The sequence below is a fragment of the Anomalospiza imberbis genome, chromosome 1 (genome assembly GCF_031753505.1).
Source record: "Anomalospiza imberbis isolate Cuckoo-Finch-1a 21T00152 chromosome 1, ASM3175350v1, whole genome shotgun sequence".
NCBI classification, from domain to species: domain Eukaryota; kingdom Metazoa; phylum Chordata; class Aves; order Passeriformes; family Viduidae; genus Anomalospiza; species Anomalospiza imberbis.
Genome location: NC_089681.1, coordinates 14,221,494 through 14,236,650, shown reverse-complemented (window position 1 = coordinate 14,236,650; position 15,157 = coordinate 14,221,494). Strand labels below are relative to the sequence as shown.

Genomic DNA, 15,157 nt, shown 5'->3' with positions numbered 1-15,157 from the left:
AGCCAGGTCCTACATCCCAGCTGGCAAGAGCATCTCTGGGGCTGATGCTGAACAGATAATTTATTACATCTTCACAGCCACTGTATTATTGCAGACATACTCCCCATGCTACTAAGTTGGACTTGCTGCCATCTCTCCTGGATTTTTAACTTTTCTGTCCTCCAGGTTATTCTCCACTACTGACCTGCTCAGATCATTATTTATTGTGCCCCTGTTTTTGTCATCTCTGGCTGTTGCCAACAGTTATTTTCTCTTTCCCTGGAGGGTATACTGAAAATAGAGCAAACCTTGGGAGGAGCTCATCAGAAATAGTCTCAGTGAGGATAATTCATATTTACAGCTATTTTTTGTGATTAGCCTGTAATCCATTTTTAATCCATTAAATATAGGTGATATTGATTTTGCATTATGCTATTTTGCTCTTTATCAGAATCAAATGCTCTATAGGAGGCTAAGTATAGTATGCCAGCAGAGCTTCTTTTCTCAACAATCCTTTGATATCACAAAAATAATAGGAAGTTTATTTGGCATGATACAGTTCTATAAAAATAATATGGAGGACTTTATCAATTTTTAATTGCTCCAATGATTACACCATATCAACTTTTCCATGATTTTGCCTAAGACTGATAGGAAGCTAATGAGTCTATAGTTTTCTGTATCAAACCACTCATTCTTTTGAATTATTGTGGGTCTAGTGTCATTTGAAGACTCCTTTATGCTTTCTGGTTCTGAGGAGTCCTAGGCAAATTTTTCCTTCACTTTTGGATTCAGTTAATGGTTCTACAAATTTAAAATTATGTTTGGATAGTCACTGCTTAATATTACCTGTAATTACTGATGGAGTAGGAGGAATTACATTTTAATGTGTAATCTGACTCCCTCCTTCCACTGCTTTCAAATACAAAACAAGACTATTTGTTGGATTTCCAATGTAGTGTGAACAATCTCTGTGCTGGGCCTGTCTAACATCACACTTAGCTTTGCTATGGCAGCATTTATTAGGATATATGTAAAGTCTTTGGGCATTTATTAGGATATATGTAAAGTCTTTGGTGTAACCAGCCCTAACCTATTTGCCACGGACTTCCCATACATTTTTGGCTTCCTTCATTAAGCATCTACTTTCCTTACTAGCTGATTTATCCTCATGAGCCTGCCTAATCACCCATATATTATCTTGGTGGGTTTTTTTGCACTCCAGATTACTTTCCTGAATTTTACTACAGGAGGTTGCAGGTAATGCTGGTCATATTTTCCCCTCACCCATCAATTTTAATTATACCAAAGGACCTTCTCTTTTTAAATTAAAATCTTATTGACAGCCTATATATACCAGGGTTAACTGCAGTCCTGCAGCAGGGCTGTTCAAGGAGACTCTGATGGCAGAGATGGTAACTGTTAAAGGGGACCAATGTGAAAGATGCAGGGTTTTACTTTGCTTTATTTTGAAAAATGCAGATCTTTTGGTTTTGTGGCAGGTGGAGGGAGGTTCATTTTAGTGATCACAAAAAAATGCCACCTCAGTGTTGGCTCCTTGGCTGGCACTAATCAACACATCTCTGGAGCCTGCAATGGAGTAGTGTCAATGGAAGTCTGCCAGGGTCTGGCATGGGGTCTTCTGAAAATTCAGGGCAAACCTAGAATTTTGTCATTTTTAATGGTTTCATTTCCTCAATGACATTGCAGCTGCAGTTGAGTGACAACACTTACCCTAAGGAAGAGACAGGAAGCAGTGGACTCACTGGTACAGCACTGCCATGCCAAACTCCCCTCTCGGAAGGCTGCCTTTCCCTTAACAGAATAAATGGCAGGTATTCAGGCACAAAAAGCCACCCAGATAAAAAGAATGAGGAACAAAACGGTGCAAAGGATGATCTCAGCTGCAGTGTGCTCTCTGGGGTGAGCAATTCCTTCAGGTTTCTAGTGGAGGCCGTCTCACAGTGTGAAGCACTCGGAAAGGCTGAGCTCTGGCAGGGATTCTTAGCGGGTCTGATGCTGAACCTGGACACAGAGAAACCAGGTGAGCGTGGCAGCAGGGCGAGGCTCTGGGCTGGGAGGAAAGCTGCAGGTCTGCACAGGAACAGGGTCCTGGTCACAACCCTGCCTTGCCTCAGAGATAATAAGTGGTGATCAATGTAACAGCAGCACAGCCTTTATGAATTTATCTATCTCCACAGGCTGATAATGGCTGCTTTATGAAAATAGCATTAGTCTTCCACTCTTTTGCAGCAAACTAATGGCTCTGAGCATATTTAAATTCACTTCCTTTGCCGGAATAACTTATTTGCTCCCTTTCATGTTGACTTGGTCTTTGGCACTCTCAACATAAATGATTTATTGACTAGAGATAAAGCATTCTTTCCCCTGAACTGTGCCTGCGACCCAGGCAAAAGCGGATATGTCTGGTATTAATAAGGTGTTCAGCATAAAAAATGCAATAGACTTGATTGTCTGCACTCAACAGCCTTTCCGAGAACACAGTACCTGCCCCCATTCATAAGAACAAAGATCTCTCCCACATGTTTGTTTATATTAAAAAGTTTTCAGAAGAATATGCTGGGATCCAGATAGTTGTTCAGGAGATGTAGAACAATTTCATAAATATCCCTGAGGAAGCATGGCCTACTTTGGGAGAATAACAGTGATTAAAAAAAATCCAAACACAATGAATAGTTAAATACAAGCCAAAAAGTACAGTTATTTCCTTATGGCTCTGGCAGACAGTTACACACGTGAGAAGTGTCACGGGGCTCAGGGGAGCTATGCTTGCAGTTATCCACATGCATAGGCTGGCTGCAGGGTGGACACCTACGCCAGCTTCAAGGGAGGTTTGTCCGATAGGCACCTACAGCAGACGTCTCTCCGAGTCTGGCTACTCAAGGGTCTGGACTCGATTTTCACATTTCTCAGGGCCTATAACACTGCTTTTCTAGGTCACCATAGCTAAAATCCTGGGAAGCTTTTAAAACAAACTGTTTTAACAGGATAAGTGCACACATCTAAATTCATGCCCATATACTGGAAGATGTTCAAAACTAACATTGATACAAAAAAAGCTTCTAGTGGCTCTCTGCCTAACGCAACTTCTTCTCATACACCCTTTTAAGATAACACTCTCTGATAAACTCTTCTTTTATCATTCAAATTATTCTGGATTTTTTCACCGGGCAGTAAAATAAGAGAACTCCTACTGTAGAAGTATAGCATTCTCTTTTTAATTTAACATATCAATCAAAGCATTTTGTTTTTAATTGCTTTACCAACATGAAATTGATGGCAGTTGTCAGAGTGCGTTTTTAAACCTGTAGCAGAAAGAGCTGTAAAATTTGCTGAAGCTTACAATGGACCTGTGCCATGCACATGGCCGGCTCTATTGGTATCAGATTCCAACCTGCAACCCTATGAAAAGCTCTAAAAAGTGCAAATGATGCAATTGGCAAAGATCCTTATGTTTTAAGGAGAATTTTTACACCTATTAATTTGAAATTAGGGACTAGGATTTTCAGAAAGAGAATATAGAAGCTTACTACTCTGTAATTCTTGGGAGCTCCATTTGAGAATCCATGGAAAGACTCAAACTATTAAAAAATCATTAGCAACTTCTGAAAATCTTTGTCACCAGTAATAGTATTTTGCGTTTGCACTGAGTACTATAGAAGTATCCACTATGCTGAATCCGAGATGTGTGGAGAGCTGAAACCTAAGCCCATAACCATCTGAAAAAAAAATTAAACCCTGAAGATAATTATCTGTTTGTTGTACAGGCAACCCTCAGTGGTTGACCTTCCTCTCTCTAGCAATGAACTGCACAATAATTTTTAAGAATTATAACAGAGGAGCTTCCTCCAGAAAGGTGCCCGTGACTTATTCTAACTGCACATTCTCTCCATCACTGCATCTTCACACAGCCTTGTCTCACCCAGAGTTCAGAATAAATGCTAACTGCAACTCTACTCAGGCTGGAGAGAGTGACAGTCTTTAAGTACACAAAAAAGCTACCTTTGATTTTAAAGAAAGAAAGAACAAAGAGGTAAGCCCCCTCATTATGTTGATGACATCAGTTCATTATAAAGAGTGTGCCGAGAAGGTCCTGATGTAAGGGACAGACACTAATTCCACTGAGTCCCCATGGAAGAAACAGTACCACAGCCAGCTGTGATACAACCAGTGATGAGGTCAGCCATTCAAAGACTGAACAAAAAACAACGTTCAGATTGAATGCAACAGTCATGAGCCTGCTACAGTATATTGAAAGGCTTATTGGAACCATTTGCTTATTCCCAGTTCCTACCAAAATACTGTTTTGAGTAGAAAGTGGAAAAAGTTAATGAAGAAATCTGCCCTCTCCAAAGGGAGTGTCTTGCTCCTTAGAAGTATAGTCTTACACTTTACCTTTTTAGAGAGTTTGGTTTGGACTACAATTTCCCAGCCCTGCCCAAAACATAAGTGGTGGCCAGCATAAAGAACCTGAATTCTTCCAGTTTATTCTGGTTTTATTGCAGACCAAACCCAGGGTCACATACATGTCTGAGAAAGGCTCTCTCCCTTGCCTCTCCCTCGCTGAGTTAGAAAACACACTGGCACACCAGAAACAGTGTGCCAAAACCTTTGCTTTTGGTGGGTGAGAGGGAGAGCAGACACAGTATCCTACAGCTCATTCAAACTACCCTGTTCTTGGCTACCTCTGTGACAGCTGTTCTTTAAGTCTTGATAAAAGAAGTCACATCTCTGCCACGAGCAAATCTATCTACACAACCTACTGTGAATCAGTGAAGGGATGCTAGTACTGGGCTTCAGTCTGGATGCAGTCTCAGCACAAACACTGAAACATATCCTCAGTATTTTAAAAAAGGACCATTATATATATATGGACTGTGCTAGTTCTGTGAGAAAAGCACATATGAAGTGCCGATATTGTTTAACAGAATACCATTTGACTGCAAAACTAACACATACAAGACGTTTACATTCCTATCAGGGTGTAATATTGTGAACATATCCACTGAGATTGGAGAATTGTTGTAAATTTTTCCTAAAACATCATGCCATCTGCATACATAATAAAAGAATCCAGTAGTTGCCATGCTAAAACAGGACTTCTAGTGAAGGGCATAGACAGTCCCCTAAAGGGAACTCAAAAGTTATGCACAGTGATGAAGACTGGAAGAAATTTTCCAGCTAAAGGTCTGTCAATGACCATTTTCAACAAATTAGGTATTTTGGATATTTTGCACCACATATTTACTCCACAGCAAACCAGGTCTCCCCAGAATGTATCAGCTGAGTGGGCTGATTTTACTTCAAGTTTGTCTTCAATCCTCCATGGTCATCTTCTGGCAGCGCCATTTATTGTGGTTTTTTTCATGAAGGAAAATTCACTTTCATATCAAGTGGCAGGACAGCAGCTTTAGAGGCTGGAAATATTTACGGAGAGCTCTCTGCTGGGGCTGTGAGAAACAAAATAGAAATCCAAAACCAGACTGTGAGTATAGGACAGAGCAAAGAAATTATCATGCATTTCAACTAAAATGAAAAAAGTCAGGTTTGAGCTTAGTAAATGTACTCCTAGAATATATATTGTGACCCTAGAACTTTTTTTAATCAACTTTACTCACCAACCAAAAAACTCTTAATCCATTCCTTAGATAAATAATAAGTGCAGACTAGCAATCATTTGCATGATTTAACAAATCCTACTTGAATTTTATTGCCTCATGTGAAGGCACTGCATATTCTTCCTGTATTCTGAGTCCCAGAGAGCAGGCCTCTTCTGTTTGGTTGGATTTGCATTAACTACTGAAGGCTTGATAGCCAAAAGCTGGAAAGGCTCTGCCAAATGCTCAAGTAGTATTTGATGTTCCTGCACCCTTTCTGCTGGCTAAGATGGTAAGAACTGGCCATTGGTGCATAGAAAACAGCTCTCCCATATCATTCCCCCCTTCACACCCCATAAGATAATGAGGAGGTTGCAGAGTTTCTCTTTCCCCTGCTAAGCAGTACAGCACACTCAGTGTTGGTGGCTGCTATTCCCTGCCTGAAAGCCCTCGCAGAGGTGTACAGCCATCACACCATAAAGGAAGAGAATGTGGAGGTTACTTGTATCTTCTCCTCCCCTTCACCCAAACTTTCCTTTGAGAAGCACAGCACAAGGACAAGAGGCAATGGACACAAGAAGCAGCAAGAGATATTCCAGATGCAAGGAAAAAAAAAATCATCTGAGTGAGGGTGGTTACCTTTTAGACCAAGTTGGCTGAACAGGCTGTGGGACCTCCACCTACATAAATATCTGCAGCTCAACCAGATGAGTCCCCACACAACTTGATGTGGCCCTGCTTTGACCACAATTTACTGGAACCATCTCCTGAAGCCTCTTCCAACTGAAATATTTTTAAGCTTGTACATTTTCTGAAGGGGATTTGTGCTCCTTGTTCTGCCTTTCTGAACAGGAGACGAGTGCCTATGCAGAACTGCTCACACTGAAGCACATTCAGTTGTTAATTCAGTGTGTAATGCTTGTAAACCCATCACAGGCTCAAGCTTCTGGGGCTGAGGAGCCATGCAGAGACAAGTTCACCATATTATTTCATGGAATCATAGAATCATTTAGGTTGGAAAAGACCTTTATGATCATTGAGTCAAAGTGTTAACCCAGCACTACCAAGGCCACCACAAAAATGTTTTGGGATGCAGCTTTGTTCATCACACAGCCCTCACCCATCACCTGTTTTACGGACCAGATCTCTGACCACGGCAGTGCTGGGATGGGACTCGTCAGAATGGGCTTTGCACCCTTTCCAGCTGACATCCTGCTTATTTCATGAATGCATGTATCTGTATGTGTGGGAAGAGCTGGATTGTTGGGGTTTTGGGGCCAGATTCCTAACTGTGAAGGTAACAGGATACTGATGCTGCCAAAGCAGCATTCACATCAGCTGAAACTCAAGCTGGCAGTGCATTCCTGCTTCTCATGCCTTCAAAATCCTTCCTGGTAGGCTCTTCTCTGTGGGGTGTGGGCTGACTGGCTCTGCCAAGCTGTCACTTTGTCCATATTTGTCTCTACCAACCCCAAGCTTTTGTAGCAATGGACATGAAGGTCTGATTGAGCAGAGAAAGGATGGGATGATAAATCAGTAGGTATTGCACAAGTCTAAAAAAACCACCCACTCCCTGCCATGAGGACTTGACCCCTGAGTATAAATATGCCCTATGAAATAGAGAAACAGTAAAAACCAGTTTCCTTAATTATTTCGTTCCTTATGTGGGCATATTTACCTGATTACAGTGCTACTCTTGATTTCTGTTTTTATAGCTGCTTTGCTTTTATCCTCCAGGTTCTCTAGGGCAGTGCTCCCAACACTACCTACTGTCATCTACTACATGAGATGCCCACATCAGTAGTCACCTGAGAAAGATGCACATTTCGGACCCAGCAACTGATTTCACACCATCCCATACGGGAAGGTTTTGAGCCTTCAGCTGGTCTAGAGAGATAACTGACTGTATCCCCAAGACAGAAAAGAAAGCAATGGTGAGGTAAGCAATTTTGAAGACAAAGGGCAAATCTATGGGGAGGTTTTAAAATTGGAGAGCAGCAAACAGGTACTTAATCTCAAAAGTATTTGATTTCAGGTGAATTAGAGGATGTCTCCCATCTGTGTAGCATCAGTGGAGACAAGCCTGTCTCACAAAGGCCCGTCTCTCTTTCTTTGAGCTCATCTGTTGGAAAGAAGGGAAAATTTCAAAAGCTCTCCCAAGCAATGGAAAATACCTTGCTCAGCCACAGAGCTGGAGGACTAAAATAAAATGGGTAAACTGGCTAATTATATCAGGTCAGGCCTCAGGACTGCACTCATGCTGAACTTCCCCAATCATCTCCATTGTCTCCAGTCATCAGCTTGTACTTGTACTTAAGTTTGAAATGAGCCAGCTGGCCCTTCAGACAGAAACCCATGAATGAGGAGAAATGGAACTGATCCCAACCTGAGCTCCATCCACACCACAGAGGGAGCACAACCACTTTGAGCCATGCAGAGGGTCCGGATACAAGTGGCGACACTGAGCAAGCAGACAGTAGTGGTTCTGTCAGGCTCTGCATTTAGAGCAAGCAAACTCAGGCTTTAGTGGTCATCTAGCCTGTTTCTTCTCACTTTGTCTTTTGAGAACAGGGTTTTAGAAGCACCTATTCTTCCTCAATACTTGTGCCATTTTTTGTGCCTAGCCGGAGGCTCCTCCAAGGACCCTGGTTTTATAACAGCACATATCCAATGTTTACTGAAAGTAAAGATCTTTATGAAAGGTATCACAAATGAGCAGTTGCTTTTGAAAACCCAGCCTGAGACAGTAAGCTGCAAACAAAGACTGTCCTTTGCAGGGGGTGTCTATGCTTACCAACACAACAGTGAACAGATCTAATCTCACATGACATTTTCAAGAAGCTGATGTAGGAAAACAACTATCATTTCAAAGCCAGAGATGTATTTCAGTTTTTGAGTATCTGTGCTGTGTGAGTTTTGTCTGAGAAATGGACATATTTTAGATTAATTTTAAACACATGTTAATTAAACTCAACCTAGAGGTATTACCTATTTGCCACATTTCCATAATTGAGGGATTCTAACAAAGAAAACAAGCATCTATTATCTTTGCTAGGTTTACTCTCCTGGAACTAATTTTATACTATATTTCTAAAGTCAGCACATTTCACACACAGGATTATAATGAAAAATGTCTATTTCCAAACATCCTTCTACCATCTATTCCTTGGAGTCTGTGAAAAACTGCATTCAGCTTCATTTAGAAATATTTTTTCTGTGTTAGAAAGGACATAGGTATCTCACTTCACATGTCTCATGTCACTTGAGACATTTTAATATGCTGTACATTACTGCTGACTTGTTGCATCTTGCTATTAACTAATTAGAGTTCATATAACTGTCGAATGATTGGGGTTGGGAGGAACCTTGTAGATCATCTAGTTCCATTCCCCTGCCATGGGCAGAGAACCTTCTCCCAGACCAAGTTAATCAGAGCCCCATCCAGCCTAACCTTGGACACTGTGGATGGGGCATCCACAGCTTCTCTGGGCAACCTGCACCCCTCACAGGGCCTCACCATCCTCACAGCACAGAACATCTTCTAAAACCTTATCTAAACCTGCTCTTTTCAGTTTAAGGCTCCTTTTCCTGTCACACCATTGTGGAAAGTCCCTCTCTAGCCTCATTGTAGCCCCCTTTAAGGTAATGGAAGGTGCTATAAGGTCTCCCTGGAGCCTCTTCTCTTCCAGGCTGAACAGCCCCAACTCAGCCTGCCTTCATGGGAAGGTGTTTTAGCCCCATGATCAATTTAGTGATTCTGAAATTACTCCAACAGGCCCATGTCCTTCTTTTACTGGGGATTCCAGAGCTGGACACAGTACTCCAGATGGTGTGTGTGTCCAGCTCTGGGGCCCCCAACAGATACCATTACCACTGAAGAGTTTTGGACACTGATAAAAGAAAATGCCTGGCAGCCCACTCATAGATTTACCCTTTTCTTTATTGTGCATTGAATTATTATTGACACTGAGGTGTTCGAGAGAATGAGATGTCTCTGTAAGGCTCATGGAAGTTCAAGTCTCAAGTAAAATGAAAGTACCACCTTGGGGAGCTACTGATACCAGTCAGTCACCATGGTGGAAGGAGAATTGGCAGGGTCTGGGAAGTGCTGCCATGGGGCAGCCTTGGCAGGGACAGGAACCATCTACCGCTGTACTTTACCAATGAAGTTGTACCTGCATTGGGTTTCACTCTATCACAAAGCCATGCCACTCCTGCTCTGGGTGGAGAACAGCACTGGTTCTTTTAACCTGCAGGTAAATGCAGCTCCTGCTGCACATCCTCATTACCTAACAGGTCTCTGATAACCAGAGTCAACAATGCCAGAGATGCAAGGTTACCTCAAACAATTGCATGTGTGCAGCCAGCAGCGAGTGGGTGGCAAAGCACCGCCCCCAGCCCCTCCATCCACCCACCGACCCCTCCTCTCATCCCAGCAGCTCCACACTGGCTGCAAGTCAAGCCTCAGGGCTGAAGAGACAGTGCCACAGCCCAGCAGCCTGTGTTAAACAGTGGCACATTAATCTAGGGACTGAATGCAACACCCAGCAGCTGAGAGAATACAGACATGTGGATGCTTTTTGATAAAACTGTCAATTTTTAGGAAGGAAGTCTCTTCTCACTTTGTATTTTTAATTTGGTTGCCAAGTAAGAAACCAAGATTTTGATTTTGGAGTACCTTTGACAGAAAAAGTGGGTCTGTGAGCACAACACCTAGAGCATCTAACATAGTAATCCTAATCCGAAGCGTTTGATATTCTTTAATGAGTCCATGCAAAATAACTGTAAAAGCCAAAAATGCATAGAATCAAATGTTATCTTCCCTTCACACATACTTTTTTAGGGGACAGTTAGGACATATTTGTTTTTAACTATAAAACCCAACCATGAAAAAAATTTTTTGTTGAAATTATCAGGGACATTGATGTATCATCACAAGACTCCAAGAGCAGAGTCCTTAAAACAAACAGCAGCTGACATATTAATTGCTATTTCTACTAGGATAAATTCAAGGTTTCTTTTTCTTCTTCTGGACAACTTGCTCCCATAAGCAGGTACTCTTAATCCTCCTGGATAGAGCTTTAATATCTGTTGATACCATCACCATAAATACACTCCTGAATAAATATTCCCACATGAGATCTGGGGAAGAGAATGACATTACAAGCAATAAACTCCTTGGTGTTATTTATATATTGCTACACTGCTCACTGATGTCCCAGGCCCAGACAAAGGCTTGGAGGGGGCAGCTGGAAAACAGCTTGGGACAGCCTGCTCAGGCACAGTGAGTACGTGGGTGTGTGGGATCCTGGCTCACTCCCAGATGTGCTGTTCAGATCAATGGCACATCTCATCTCAAGGAAGGCTTCAGGGTGCCTTTCAAAGCAGTTTAGACAGGATGCTTGGAGTTTTAAGACAGATGATGAACGTTCAACAAGGTCAGGCAAATCCCATTCCCTGTGCTCTGTCTCAAGAGATAACTCCCTTCTTGCCTGTGATGCTGGGCTCTCCAGCCTGCATCAGGCAATTCTGAGAATGAAACATTTCTGAGAGAATGGATGTTGTGGCAGATGCTCTCAGCAGGTAACCTTCTGAAAAGACAATTAGTCAGAGGTTATTGCAGCTGCTCTGTGGAACACAGTTGGTTCACACAGAAAGGGCTGAAAATGTAGTTGTCCAAAATGTGTTTTGCTAAGGTATTCAAAGCTATCAAATAGTCAGAGTAGCCAAGAGTCTTTTCATGAGTCACACACAACCTCAGCTTCCTTACCAAAGCAAATCTCTCAGCAACTTTACTAGGTTAAACAAAATGAGGACACATTGATTCTGTGTACAGACGATTTATGCAGGAATTTTGGTTCTTTGCCCTTTCTTTCAAAAATCAGAGTTCTTGGTGGACAACTCTCTAAAGTGCTTCAGCTCACACTCTAGCCTTGTTTTAAAAAATATCTTAAAAGACTTTTATGTCTTCTGAACTTGATTTTACAGTGTAATCTGAAAACCTCAGGACAAAAATCTGTCCCAAGAAATTATGTCCTTTCTATGCCTGTGCCTAACCAGCTTGTAAAAATTTCCCAAGCTTAGAAGTTTGGTTCAAAAATCAGGAAAAATCCTAGGAGAGATTCTTTCTTCTTTCAAAGTGGTTCATTCATCTCAAGATGCTTCATACACCCCACCACCCACCTGCTGCTGCAAACATTCAAAGAAAACAGAAAAACACTTGCATTCAACAGATTATGATGATATCCTTGAATTAACAAGCAGTTAAAATATTTTGAGAAATTATATTCAACTGCTTCCTTAATGCTTATAGGTTCTTTCAAAAAAGTCTCTCGATCTACTGCTCACCTACCTATCACTGTGAACAGTGAATTGGTTTTCTTGAAGCGTTCTGCTCAAGAAACGCAAATTGTAGCAAGCAATGATTTAAAGGAATGTGATGCTAAGGAGTCCAACAGTCCTATCTGGTGCTGTCTGAAACTGAAAATGCATATGAGATTGCTGACTTTATGCCTTATCATGCATCCCTCTCACTGCCTGGCTGTAATCAGCTCTTGGTCTCCCAAGTTCTTCTGGGGTGCTCTGCATGAAGTGAAAAAGGCTGTCACAGATGAATGGCATTCCCCACGCTGTGGCTCTGCACAGCTATTTGCACTGCATTGTGAGCCTTTGCAAATCTATTGCTTTCACCTCGAGAGACTGGGTTTTAAAATGAAGCTCCAAGAACTGCACAAACTGAGTGAACTCAAAGAAGACATAGCCTTTAGTGGTATCTTCAGCATGCACGTAAGGTGCTTAACCACACAGTCCCCAGTGGTTTGGTGGCTGCTCCGATCACCAGCTGGAACCTGTATTTGCCTTTGCTCTGCAGATTCTGCAGCACACTTTCAAGCCTACCCTGCTCAGATACATGCAGCAGCACTTGGGAATTATTCTGTGCATTATCAACTCTGTGCATTATATCATCCTATTACTTGCTTTAGGATTCTCAGTGAAATATACATTAAGAAACACAATCAAATGAAACTAAAGATTTCACTGGAAAAATGGAAACATTATAGCAAAAGGGTTTGGAAACTCTCTGAAGCTACAACTCCCTCACTGGTTATGCAGAGCTTATGCAGGATTAATAGGTGGAACAAACTATCCACCTTTAGGGAGATATTCACTGTGAGATTCCCTGAAATGAAAATTTCCATTCTGTGATTAACCAAGCAAAAAGGGAAATTATACCTACAAAAACCACCAAAGGACTGCACACATGCATACACACATTTACCACACAACAAAACAAAAATGCATCATGAAACCTACAAGACCAGTCCCCACCCCTTAGTTAGATGAACAAGTACATTTGTTTAGCTTTTTGCAGGAATTAATCAATATATACCCTTTACCTGTATTACCACATTGTGTTATCACCGTTTTCTCCAGGACCCTTGCACTGCTCTGAGCACCAAACAGACAGAATGCAGACAAAGAGCATTTTGGTACCATTTGGTACTTGTTTTATTCTTGCAGTTCAGCATGTGCCCCACCACCTCATTTAATGCACAATGTCCAACCTCCATCTGGAAAATAATTATTACTATTCCCATGGACACAGTGTCTAAACATGTCACCAAAAAAGGCCTGAATTTCAAAATACCTCAGTGAAAAGACATGGCCTTATTTTACAGTTCCTAGTTAAGTACAAAGAGAGTTACAAGGCTGCACTGGTGATGTCTGTCCAGTTCCTGTCTCCAGCAACAAGTGCTTCAGGCTGTCAGAGCCATGTGGGGCTCCTGAGGAAAGGAGGTTTGAGGAAGCTTCTGGAATACATACTCCAGCATGCCAATGATGCCTTCTCCTTATCCGGCCCAAAGTCTGATTTTATCTCAAAACTGTACTTTACTGAAAGTGAAGTTGCTGGACTATCAATGTTAACAATCCATCATGGCCCTCCACAACCACTGGGCTGTACAGGAAAAAAGCAGCTGCTATTTTAGCCTCATCAATCTGATTGTGACCAAGTCTTCCCAGGCATCCTCAGAAAGGTCTACAAAACAATTAGCATGTTGCATATGCCACTACTGTTTTAAAAATAAAATCAAATAGAAGGCACCTGGTCGCCTTCTCCCAGCTGCAGGACCAAGCTCAGGGAAAGCTGCAGAGAGGGCAGGTCCTACCCAAGGCAGGGATCCTCTTCTACCCCACGACTGATGCTGTGTCGAGGCAGCAGAGTGGGCTCTCCCTCTGGACATCAGGTTTCATGTCTCTGTCTAAACAGCTGGAAAGTGAACTACAGTGATCAAAATGAGTTACCACATTTGAAGAGTCCCCATGGTGATTACTAAGACTGTATCTGGATGCATTCCCAAAGGAGATCCTAAATGCCAGTAATGCTTCTGCCTTGGCAGAAGGGCTTGATAAACAAAGGATGGGCAGTTTGCATCAAAGAAGTTCTTAAGTAATGCATGAAGTCTAAGTAAATTATGTGGGCTGTACTGACCACAGAGCCAAGCAAAGAAGTCAGTCGTGGAAACCTGACATGTATAAAACAAAGCAAGCCAGTATTCAGAATGCATGAGCTATTCAGTCATTCATGGTTTTGGGAAGTCCCTGTTCAGCACAGGGATTCTTTGACTGGCTGCAAGTTGTGTTTTACTCTGATTTGCCCGTTTCCTATCATTTTAATTTGGAGGCTATCCAAAGCACCTGCATATTCTTCAGTCTCTTTTTGAATCCTGCACATGTTCCTGAAAAGATGATTGCACAGAAATGTATACAAATGGTGACAGACCACACCATATGCTGTGAAGATGATGCTGTGTGTGGTTGCTGCCTTCCCAAGAAAAAAAACGCAGTGTAATCTCTCCCTTTGCCAACAAAGTGGTATCAGCCATGTCCTGTGGGACATTTTGCAGGACCTGCTGGAATTCTCCACATTGTCCTGTCTGTCTTCCCAAGGAAGCCCAGGCTCAGGAAGATGATCACTCCCCATCCTCACCCTCATGTGCCACCATCACTGGCCAGGCTGGGCATCCAGCACCCAGGGCTGGGACACATTCTCAGGTGCTGTAGCAGAGCATACCCAGTGTAAATCAAGGATGGGACCAATGTACTTGGTGGTAGAAAATAATTCAATACCAGGAGGAAATTGACCTTTACAAGTCAGACAGAAGGGCATTGCTACAATTTAAAGATAAGGGTTTGGGGCTAGATGTCATACCAGGAAAAATACTTTCATTCATCATTCAGATTCTTTGCTTGTAGAACATAACAGTATGCATTGATGGATGCAAGGAAGTGAAACATGCAGCAGAACAGCATCTCAGTGGTTAAGGCAAAGGCCTTATCTGCCATATCACAGATCGCTAGACTTCCCTTTGCTGTCTAGTTAAATAAATACGTATTTGTTCTGCACAAACTGGAACAGCATAAAAAAAAAAAGACATACAGCATATCTTTCTCCCACCTGGAAGCTTGTCTTTAAGGTTAGAGATGTAAATAAATAAAGCTTGTCTGGATTTCTGACATGATTCATTTAACTTCTGCAGATAGTCTGATTAAAGCCAGCT

At 42.0% G+C, this 15,157-nt stretch overlaps 1 protein-coding gene across 4 annotated transcripts in view; it reads right to left on the bottom strand.

Annotated features, from left to right (window-relative positions):
- Positions 1-2,500: 2,500 nt before the first annotated feature.
- The window catches only part of SAMD12 (sterile alpha motif domain containing 12), a 174,696-nt gene continuing 162,039 nt past the window's right edge, over positions 2,501-15,157 (bottom strand). For 2 of the 4 annotated variants that reach the window (XR_010996590.1, XM_068182448.1), the window contains one exon: positions 2,501-5,450. Coding sequence is in view for 3 of the 4 variants with exons in the window: in XM_068182448.1 (XP_068038549.1) it covers positions 5,428-5,450 (23 nt within the window). In the remaining variant the exon portion in view is untranslated. Of the gene's footprint in view, positions 5,451-8,585; positions 8,617-12,079; positions 12,180-15,157 lie in introns of those variants that run through there. The other 2 variants (XM_068182429.1, XM_068182439.1) reach the window with 2 other exon arrangements.